The sequence below is a fragment of the Equus quagga genome, unplaced genomic scaffold (genome assembly GCF_021613505.1).
Source record: "Equus quagga isolate Etosha38 unplaced genomic scaffold, UCLA_HA_Equagga_1.0 HiC_scaffold_1857_RagTag, whole genome shotgun sequence".
NCBI classification, from domain to species: domain Eukaryota; kingdom Metazoa; phylum Chordata; class Mammalia; order Perissodactyla; family Equidae; genus Equus; species Equus quagga.
In genome coordinates this window covers 1-11529 of record NW_025792961.1, presented here as the reverse complement: position 1 = coordinate 11529, position 11529 = coordinate 1, and the positions used below count along the sequence as shown (strand labels likewise).

Sequence of the window (11529 nt, the reverse complement as noted above, 5' to 3'; positions counted from 1 at the left end):
CGAGAGCATCCCCTTCCAACCCCTCCTGCCTGAGGGCTCTCTCTGGCGCCACGGGAGGTTCCTGTCCGGCAAGCTGGCACAAGCGGGCAGAGTGGGAGTGTTAATGCCAGGGGCAGCTCCCCACCAGCGCGAACACAGTCAGGCCAGGTGGGAGGCCGTTTTCCAGCAAGACTGAGCCTGGTCACCCACAGCAGCGGCCACTTCTCAAGGCCCCTTCAGTGGCTCTTCTCCTTCCAGACTCCCTTTCCACATGTCCTCACTCGCGCTTCTTGGGAGCACCTCCGAACAAACGACTTGCCCTCAAGCCCTTGTCTCATTTCGGGGAACCCAAGACTCTGCTGAGGCTCTGCACTGGCTGTGTGATGGGAGCAGGTCATCTCCACCTTCTGGACTCGAGTTTCCACTCCTGTAAAATCGGGGCAAAAGCCCACCGCATCGAGTCACTGGAAGAGGTGAAGCGCATGAAAATGGAAATCGATGCAAAGTCAGAATGCAAACCGTGTTCACGAGTCCAGGAAGGAATGTAAGCAGCCTGTCCAAATGACACAGAAAGCTACTAACAAGGGAGACCTGGCATGGTCGGGCCCCTTAACCAAAGAAGAGACAACTGACAAGGAAGACGGGGAGATGGAGGTTTCCAAAGAGAATGAGCTGAGTCTCACAGCATTAAAGAGGACCTTAGGAAAATTAAGGAGGCCTAGAAGGTTTTGCCAAAATGCTATAATTTGGTCAGGCAGATTGCCAGAGAGATACCCAATCAACACAGGATCAATTCTTTGTTGGTTCTAGAAACCAATGCATAGTTGCAATTATAACCCACATTTAATTAAATGTAAAATATACTCTTTCCCCTAAGTCTTAATTATTTCATTTCCCAAGATGAAGAGCCAAGCATGCCTTCTGGAAGTTACTTCCTTTGAAGTAGTGGTCTCCATTTTAAGTGACCCATCCCAGTTCCCCACCGTCCTTGCCAACCATGGGGGACTCCCCTTTCACACCAGTCTTCCCCATTGACAGTGATGGCCACGTGGGCAGGGACCACATCGCATCCTGGTCACTGATGAAGCTCAGTGCTGGGCACAGAGCAGGGAAAGACGGATGGATGGATGGGTGGGTGGATGGGTGGACGAATGGGTGGATGGACGGATGGACGGACGGATGGATGGATGAATAGAGAAGGAGTCCATACAAAATGAGCCTTTATTCGGCTGGGTTGAGGGTGTCATAAGTACAGGCCCTGGATAGTACGCACGGAGCTCTTCCAGCTATCCTTCCAGCGCTGAGCCTCCCTCATTTGCGATGTGTGGTCATCCTGGATCTTCTTCAGCTCCTCTCCAAATGATGCTAAATATTTCTGGGAGTAAGGCAGCAGGAGGCCCCATGAGGAGGGTCCTGGACTCTGTGCCCTGGAGGAAGGCTCTAACCTGCTGGCAGGCAGCTTTTCATCTACTCCAGGCACAGGCAAGAGCTCCACAAGTCATTTGCCCAACAACTGATCAGGCAGGTCTGATTGTTTTCCTCACTTTACAGATGGAGAAATTGAGGCTCAGAGCCTTGCCTGGGGTCACCCAGCTAGAAGGAGGCTGAGCAGGGACTAGGACCCTGGTCTACCGGACCCTGGACTCTGCATTCCTCCCTAATCGCCGTCCCGCGCTGCGGCCTCCCTGGAGCTCTGAGCTCCTGGCTTGCTGGGAGGCTGAGCCCACCAGGCCTCGAGCCTTCAATGAACTCAGCAGGCAGAGCTGCCCCTCTGCCAGGGGCTTCGCACGGTGGCCAGGGAAGGTGCCGGCCCAGGGCACTGTGGGCTCTCCCAGTACTGCGATCGGCCTATCTCCGGGCAGGACGAGGTTTCTCTCTGGCACCAGGACCAAAGGTCCCCTTATCTCCAGGGCTTGGAGGTCCCACAGGTGGCATCTGGGTGCGGCCTCCTCTTCAGGCAGGCCCACGGGGATCTAACAGGCACTGGGTTCAAATCCTGGCTCTGCCACTCTGTGGTGGCAGAGAGGAAGGCACATGTCACCTCAGTGTCCTCATCAGTGACATGGGGACAATTCTACCTTCCTCATGGGGCTGTCAGGAGGGTCCAGTGGGATGCCTCATGTTGAAGAGAAGCTGCAGCAGGTGTTCAGTAACTGTCGGCTGTTCCACCACTGCCACCGTCTGCTCCCATGGCCTCCATCCCTCCGACTACTCTGTCCCCTCGCTCTGACTCTACTGTTCCTCTGGAAAGCCTACCTTCATCCCCCAGTCTGGGTGGGGTGTCCCTCAGGTGGGTTCCCCAGCACTGGGGCTCATGCCATCAGACCCCCGCTATCATTGGGACTGAACAGGACCCTTGGCTCAAGTCCTTGTGCCTGAGAACGTGACTGTCCTAAGTGTGACACTGCACCCTGGGGCACTCTAATGTGTGTCATCTGCTCCATGGGCCAAACGTCAGGACACCCTGTGATGAGAAGCTCCCTCCTCCCCAAGGCAGCCGAACTGAGCTGCCTGCACGCCCCGGGATGTGCCCGCCCCACCTGTCTCTCCACTCACCAGGTAGACAGCGTCTCGGGCCTCCACGGCCGCCTGGTGGCCCAGGGTGGTTTTGATGGTGGTGATGGACGACGTTTGCTGGAGGAGAATCTTGTTTTGGATGGTGACTTTTGTGGGTCTGATTCCGGACCATTTCCTACAAACAAACACGTTTGTGAAAGCCCTACAGGCTTGTCTCTGACAGTCACAGTGCAGCCTCCAGTGCTATTGAAAGAGTTTAACGTTTCTTAAAAAAAAATCACGCTTTAAACGTCTTAAAGAAAAACCCTAGTGAGCTTCTAAGGTTAAGCTTCTTCAAGTTCTTTTCTGTATTTTCATACTGTTTAAATCTGTGTGCACAGACAGTCTTGGGCTCTGCCTGGGGAGAGGAAGGCCACACCTCTAGCCGCTTCCCTCTTCTGGCCTCGGTTTTCTCATCGGTCAGCCAGCCAGGGAGCAGTCACGGGTCCTGGCCCATTTTCCTGCTGTGCCGTAAAAGCCACTACTGAGAGCTCAGCTGGGCACATTGCGGCCTCGCTGCTTCTCCCAGTCAGTCTTGGGCACAGGGGACAGCAGGCTGATGGCTCTTCTTACATGTGATGGACACTGGTGGTTCACAGTGCTACCAGCAACCTAAGACTGTGCCCCACCCTGGGACAGGCCTCCTTTCTTTGTGGTCCCCTCATGGGTCCTCATCATGTGAACTAATCGCTGCTGGGTTCTTAGTTTGCGCCAGGGGCACTCCAAGACAGTCTCATTTAACTTTCTCTTGACAACACCCGAGAAGGTAGGCAGCCGTGCCCAATTCACAGATGAGGAAACTGAGGCTTAGACCATCACGCCTTTCCAAGGTTCCCAGGCCTGTCTGACTTCAGAACCCGTGCCCTAACCATTGCCCTGCACAGCCCCCAGCAAACACTGCCATTCATGGTCTTCTTCGCTACTCTCAGCTCTCACCTGCTGCCTCGTTCAATCAGCGGCTTCTCAGTCTCTTCCTCCAGGGAGAGCCCGGCGAGTTTCCTCCGGATGAGGACTGATGTTTTCTGTTTGGGGGGCTCCATCCCTGGCAGGCAAGACACAGGTTACTGACCATGGCCTCACCCACAGCCTGAGATCAAGGGGACCTCCCCCAACCTTACGGTGAGAGAAATGAGGGCTTGCTCCCTTAATCCCCACTTGGAGTCTCCACTTGGAGGTAGCATGCCCCCTGCCCGCCTAGAGAAGCTGCATGCACTAGATGTGTAGGCTGGGGGTAGTGGCGGTGGCAGGGGGCCATTGCCGGAGGATGTGAGGTGTGATTTGGGCGCTGTTCCCAGCTCCAAAGCCTGGAGCGTGATGCTCTGACCTCACAGCTTCCGTGAGCCCCTGAACATACTTCCTAGAGCCCTCTTTGACTTATACTAGCTCCAGTGGGTTCTGGACTAAGAATTACCCCTGGAACGAACACATTCAAGGCTGTCCCTCTACTGCGTGCTCACTCACCTGTCCTTTGCTGTGCTTTCCTGACTGGACTCCACCTGTGGAGGGGGGTGAGCACGCAGCTGCGGTCCTGCCCTGCACCTAGTCTGCGTGGACGGCGGGCCAGGCCGCTTGGCTCAGAAGCCCAGGTCCAGAGCAGGAGAGGCCCCCTTGGGCCTGGTGCAGGGGGTCCTCCCGGCTCGGCGGTTCCCTCCAGGATACTGAGATCGCCTTCGCCGTTGGCTCCTCTGCCTGTTCTCCCTCAGCTCCCAACCCCAGCGTCTCCATGGGCCCCACTCTCCCAAACAAGGCTCACGTTTGACAGAGACCTCCGATACTGAAAAGTCACCAATACCGCAAATGCATAAACTTTTGACCCAGAAAGTCCACTTCTAGGAATCTGTTGCCCCAAAACTGAGATACACGGATGCAGATGTTCCCTTCAGCACGATTACAGGAGTGAAACACTGGAAATGGCCCAGTGTTCAACAGCAGGGGACTAATTAGTGAGTTACGACACTTAGTAAATTATGATGCTCAGTAACTGAAAATCCTCAAGAAGATGATTGCCTGGCTTGGCCCAAGGCCACCTGAGGGTAAATCAGGTTATAAAAGAGCACATGCCCTCTGACTGCCCCCAGCCCTGTGTCCAAAGGGAAAGGACTGGAAGGATGGACAGTCAATGTCAAGGGCACTTATTTCTGGGTGGGAGGACTGCGTTCTTCACTTTCTTCATAACTTATATTGAATTTCTTGCTTTACTATAATAAATATTTATCGCCTTTGTAATAAAAACTTTTAAAAATAAAACTGATATATTTTAATTACTCAATAGATTAGTGACAAATGGATAATATTTAATATATGATTTGAATCTTTGTATAGTTTTAAAAGTAATGTGCACATTATAAAAAGTTTAAACATCACCTAACAGGGGAAAAGAAAAGATTTTAGAATCTCTCACCGTCCCACCCACCAGAGGGGATCATTGTCAACAGTCTGGTCCCTGTCTCTCACGCTCTGTCTCGCTCGTTCTCTGTGTCTCTCTGTCTCTGTCTCTCACATGGGTCATTTACACACATGTGAGTACGCATGTTTACATATGTGTTTTTTAAAAATGCTATCGTAGACAAGTACTGATTATCAACTTGTTTCTTCCCATAACGGTTTTCCTTCATGCCCCTCCACATGGGCACAGATGGACCTACTTCTCCCACTTTAACAGCTGCACAGTATTCACTTGTATATCCGGACCATAACCTATTTATTCAATCCCCTATACATGGATATTAGAGTTGTTTCCAATTCTTTGCAATTTCAAACAGTGCTGTAAATATGCTCGAAAATCTATCTGTGAAAACCTGCAAGTATGTCTGTCTGATAAATTCTGGGTGAGACCTGCTAGGTCAGCGGTAAACACATCCAGGATCTGAGAGGTCCTGACAGATGGCCCTCCGGGAGGGCGCTATTGACATATACTTCTCCAAGGGTGCCCGCAGCACTTGGGCTTTCTGACGTTCTCACCCGGGCTGGTTGTCGCCAAACTTAAAGCCTTGCAAGGCTGTTGGTGGAAAATGGTATCTTAACGTTTATCTTTGCATTTCCCATCATCAGTGAAGTCCAGCATCTTTGACATTCACTGGCCACACACGTTGCTTCTCTTTTGAATTGCGAGTTTGTCCTTTGTCCCGCTTTACAATTCTGACCTGTTAGAGTTCTTTCTACCACAGGCATCTCAGGCCTTTCTCCGACCTCTAGGTTACTAGGAATATTTTCCACTTTGCGGTCTGGCTTTCCATTGTTCGACATTTTTCCTTGTTTTTGTTTTGGCCACAGAGAAGTGCCCGCTGTTTCCTTTATGGCTCTGGTTCTCATCTCATACTTACGAAAGCTGTTCCTACCTCAAGATTATGGAAATATGTACTATTAAGGGTTCATTTTTTACATACAATCTTTGACCCATTTGGGATTTGCTTTTTTACTAAAAACAAGTTACTTTTAATGAGAACAAACAAAAATTCATTAGTCCCCTTGATGGAGAATTTGTTTTCATTCTAGTGGAGTTGGCGCAGTTGGGGAAAAGCAGAGCCCCCCAGGCCCACCATCCTACGCCTCACCAAATGCCTGGGGCCAGGGCACAAGGCCAGGGCTGCCACTTACTTGCACCCTGGACATCATCGATGGTGACCATTTCATCCAATTGCAGCAGGAACTTCTCGGTGAAAGTGGCCAGGCTGCCTATGAAGGACTGGCTGAACTTCCTGGTGAATTCCTGGAGGAAACGGGAGGAGCCTGGTGCTGCCCGGAGAGGAACTTGCCTCCAAAGGCAGGCTGAGGGGGGCTTTGGGGAGCCAGCGGGCGAGAAAGACCAGAGCCGCGCGTCAGTGCTGTCCCAGTTAACTGGCATCTGGTCCTTGGCCAGGAGGGCTCTCCCAAGAGGTAACTTGGCTTGAAGGAAATGAGTCAGAAATGGCCAAGGGATGCACACAGACAATTCACCAAAGAGGAAATAAAACTAGAGGTGGGTCTTAAAAAAAGGCTCTCATTAGTAATTGTGTAATTAATTAATTTAGAAATTAAAAAATGCAAGTTAAAATGGACAATAATGACCATCTCCAACCTATAAAACCTGCCTGTTCTCATGCCCTGCTTTGGCCAGGGGGTCAGCAAAGGACCATGCTTGGCGCCGTTGGTGGGCTGTCAATTGGAGAAATCTCTCTGGAGGGCGGTGCAGCCCTTATCACCTGGACTTGGGAGTCAACAGCACCACTGACCTCCAGCTTCTCCCTGGTTGTTGTAATCATGGTGTCCAAATCTTCCTGCCTTTTCTCTTCCACTTGACATAAAGACTCCATTTCTTGGAAATGTGCAGGGTGTCCGAGATATGGATGAAGCTTCTGGGCATTTTCATCCTTCAATCAAACAATCCAGAAATCAGTGTGGATTTTGATCTGGTCTTGAATTCAGTCACTGGCCTATGTCCTCTGCTAATTTATGGCCATGGCCAGCCTGATCTGTGCTCTGACCAGGGTGTGTGAAGGGCCATGGATGGGCAGAGTGGCCGAGGAGGCAAGATAGGGGCATGGCTGGAGCTGACTGTGAGGGTTAGGGAAAGGGCGAGCTGAGCGTCTGCCCCAGCACAATTAGGGCTTTAGTTCAATAAAATCAACAGCATCCATGTCTCACGTCTCCAAAGACCAAGTGGACAACCATTGCTGATCTCAGTGACCATGGCCCCATAGAACCCAGCTGACCCACCCATTAAATCCAACAGGGAGTTTACTGAACGCCATCTATGAAGAAGCTGTGGGCTCAGTTCTCATTTCTCCGATGCCTAATGTCCCTCAGCCCCCATCCAATAATCACAAGCCTGGCCCACCTCCTTCTCTGGGACTCCATTCTACCTATGCCTGGCCTCCATTTCTGAAATGCCAGGGCCCGTGGTCCTGGAGAGGAAGGGCTGGTCTTGGGGCCCCCACCTTCCTTTTCTCCAGCTGCTTCTGATATTCCCAGAACTGCTCCCGAATCTCTTTGGTGGAGTCGCAAAATCTTTTCCAGTGGTGCTCCTTGAAATTCTCCATCACCAGCCAGCATACCTGGGGCAGCAGCTCCTCAAATCTCTTCACCTGGGCCCGTAATTCTGTAGGAATTGGGGGTGGGGGACCAGGGGAGAGACAGAGCAGAGCCAAGTTGCTGAGGTGATCTCTCCAACAAAGGCCCAAAGCAGTTTCCCAAAGAGAAAGACTTGGTCTGCAGTGTGCTAGCAGCTCTTTCATCAAAAGGGGTCCCGTGGTCAAACCGGTATAGAAAACACTGGCTTAAACAAGTTCAAAGGACTTCTCTTCCATACCCCACAGGACTTTTCAGCTCTTTTAAAATGCCTGCGTCTTTCAGCAGTTCTGTCTCATCCATTATCTTTTCAAATATTGCTTTGACCCTAGTCTCCTTCCTCTCCCTGTGGACCTCTAAATAGCTATATGTTAGACCTACGCTTTCATCCATATCTCTTCACCTCTCCCCAACATTTTCACCTCTTTGTTTTTCTATGTTGCATTTTGCATATTTTTGGGGGTCTACCTTCCAGTTCACTGATTTCACCTCCAGCTATGAATAATCTGGTCATAAAGCCATTCATAATTTTTAAATTTTAACGATTTATTTTTCCAGTATAGAAGTGCTATTTGGTTCTCTTTTGTATCTACGTGATGACTTTAATAGTCCCTTGCTCCTTATTCATGGTTCCAGTTTCCTCTTTTATTTAACTCTAATGAATACATTATTTTATATTCTGTCTCAGTCACTCAATGTCTCACGTATTTACTTGTCTCATTCTGCTGCCTCACGCTCAAGGTGCTTTTTCCTTGTGTTTGTGTGCATATTTTCTTTGTTGATTTTACTGGGAACTCTTATTCTGGGCATTTTATCTGTGGGAATCCTTGGAGGCCTGAATTGAAGGTGGGTTTTTCTAGAAAGAATCCGTAGTGTCTCTACTAAACACGAACCTGGGCCTAACTCAGGATCATTTTGAGCTAAAGTATCAGCTGGAGGCTTTTGGATGATCTGCAAAAACCAAGTTGAATTCAGGTTTATCGAAGTGCGATTTCAGGCTTAAAACCCACATGAAGACTGGCTCGTAGTTAGGGATTCTCATTGGAGCTTTTCTTCTTGTTTACCCAGTGCCAAGGCTTTTAATACGAATGTCTCCTTCCTCTCATTGCGTGGGGCTTGGTTTCTGTCTCATTCCCCTTACTCCGCAGACGGAGCCCTGCAGAGTTCCATTTTACTCAGCTTGTGTCCTTTCCCCCCACGGGTGATCTGGCAATCTGGCTCCTGTTCCCAATGCCCTGGAAGCCAGGAAAACAGAGGCTCAAGTTCACCTGGGAGTTAGCAAAGCCCTTAGGTCAATAGCCAGAGGTACTGCTCAATTCATTTCTCAGAGTGCCTATTTTCACTTAATTTGGGGGCTTTGTGTGCTTCTTATTTTACAGCTAGCTCATCAAAGCATTTAAAAGAGTTCATGACAAAAGTAATTACATCCAGCATCTTTGCATGTTTTCAGAGTTGGTCAGGATACGGGACTCCCAAACTGTAGGAAGAGGAAATCTCCATTCCAGAGAGGGATGCAACCTGCAGCAGTCCCCAAACCCATTCAAACACGGAACTTTCTTTCGAGGAAGATCTTACAGGATGGGATCGCACAGAGTTCACTGGGTGAAATTCTGAGCTAGAGAATCAAAATGCTGCCCAGACTTTCCATTTCAGTCATTCCACAACCACAGCAATGAGAGCCACCACTGACTATTCTCCCTGTGTATGGCCGGTCTACATGAGGGGCTTAGTCCTCAGAAAAGCCTTGCGTGGTGGGTATTGTCTTTATCTCCCGTTTACAGACAAAGAAACCAAAGCTCACAGAGGTGAGGTGACTTGGTCAAGGTCATATAGCTGGGAGACGGCAGTGCTGGCTCCTGAGCCCAGGTGTGGCAATCCTCTATGCTCTCCCTCTTCTACCCATGAATGAATAGCTAAACAAACTGTGCTACATGCATTCAATGGAATATGATTCAACCATAAAAAGGAATGAGGTACTGATCCATGCTATAACATAGGTGAACCTTGAAAACATCATGCAAAATGAAAGAAGCCAGTCACAAAACACACACCGCATGATTCCATTTATATGAAAGCCCTGAACAGGAAAATCTGTAGAGACACAAAGTAGAGTAGAGGTTGCTTAGGGCTGGGGAAGTGATGGAGGGACATGGGGTTCTAAAATTGACAGTGGTGATGGATGCAGAACTCCATGAATATGCTAAAATCCACTGAAGTGTGCACTTTTCATGGGTGAATTGTATGGTATGTGAGTATCAATAAACCTGTCAAAAATATCCGTGCAATGAACAAAACGCTTTTAGTGATACAAATCATCATATTTCTCAAGAAAAGTTAGTGGTTTTTTTGGCGTTGTTGTTTCTCCATGCTTAGATCTGGTCAAGTTTTTACCTAATTCTGAGATGCCAGCTCCTCCAGGCGGCTCCTCTGCCTCCCCTAGTGACTCCAGGTCAGGAGGGCATCATCCAGGCCAGGAGGGAGGCCCAGGCCTGGCTCAATCCGTGGCTTCCTGCAACACCCTTGACCCACCCGCCTGCCGCCCAGACCCACCTATGAGGCAGGAGTTGTGGTACTTGTCTGTCTGGCTCTGGTACTCCAGGATCTTCTTGCAAATGTTCTCTGCGCACTGGTCAAAGGTTTCGTACATGCAGTCGGGCCTAGTGACTGAGCGCTTCTCTTTGCGGTAAAACTCCTGCAAGAGAGGGTTGACGGCGTGTGGGCAAGCACCCTCACCATGGGACTGTGGCCCACACTCCTGGCATCCCGCACCCTGCTCTCGACACCTCCTAGCCTTTTCTCCTGATGTCCCCTAGGCTGGCAACAGTTCCTATCTGTCCTTTCCACCACTGTCACTATCCCGGGCTAAGTGAGGCACAAGTGAGCGCATGGCAACATTCTACTTATCCTTCAAGACCAAAATGGAATCTCATCTCAGTGACCAGGTTGAGAGCTAGGACAAGGCTCCAGGCCCCAAATATGGATGGCCCGGAGCCCCTGCTCTGAAGGGCTCACAGCCTGGTGGGCGGCAGACAGGAAGATGCACAGACATCCCCGCGTGGGGTGTGCTGGCTCAGGGATCTGGAGAGCTCCTATTGGGGGTCCCCAAGGCGCCTGCTCGCACGGCCCCACCCATCTCCCTGTGGTACCGCCATGTTTGCCCTTCTGCTGGGCGCTGGCCTCTCAGGGACAGAGATGGGGCTTGTTCCTCTTGGTCAGTATGTCACCCAGTATCTGATATACAGTGTTCAAAAAACGTCTGGTGGCTGAATAAATGGGTAAATGAATGAATGAGGTTTAGCTGGGCGGCCATGTCATGGGGGCTGGAATCTCCTTTTCCTCAGTTTCACCAACAAGGCCATTATCAGCAGAATGCAGGAGGCAGAGGCAGCTGAGGACATGTGGCCAGCGGCTGGCAGAGGGGCAGGCAGGGGCCTGTGGGCAGCGCCCTCACCTCCACGATGGTCAGCAGATGCTCGTTGCTCTCCCAGAGGAGGGTCAGGATGATTCCTTTAAAATCCCTGCAACATACAAGAGACAGATCCTTCAGGGGCCTTGTCTAATCACACCAAACGGTGTGGACAAAACCACATGGATAGGACATTCCGAGGACTCAGCAGCCCAGCCAGAATTGGAGTTGGATGGTTCATGTGATGCCCAAGCATGTTCCCACCTAATATTTCTGTTTGTCGAGTTTAATGCCTCTTGTATGTGACAAGCTGGACTTAGCCCCTTCCAAGCATCTCAGTTCTCTTTTGGCTTCATCACTCCTTGTAATTCCTCACTCCCACCCCAGGACGTTTGCACACACTGAGTTCTCTCCAGAGAACACTGCTAACTTTCCTCTTGGTCATATTTGTTCCTGCTCTTCCTCAGATCCTGGCTTGGTGGCAATTCCTGCTCACCTCGTTCCAATGCTCTCAGAGTGGCTCTCGGCCCTATAGTGCTCCC

General features: G+C 50.4%; 1 protein-coding gene across 1 annotated transcript; it reads right to left on the bottom strand.

The window, feature by feature from the left end:
• Window positions 1-1188: 1188 nt before the first annotated feature.
• On the bottom strand, window positions 1189-11137 carry LOC124232039 (coiled-coil domain-containing protein 180-like; the record flags this gene model as incomplete). Its single annotated transcript, XM_046649021.1, has 8 exons — window positions 1189-1354; window positions 2536-2671; window positions 3472-3577; window positions 6133-6244; window positions 6747-6884; window positions 7452-7612; window positions 10132-10273; window positions 11033-11137. Coding segments are annotated over 8 exons (1032 nt in total), but the record flags the coding sequence as incomplete, so codon positions are not given.
• Window positions 11138-11529: the final 392 nt, after the last annotated feature.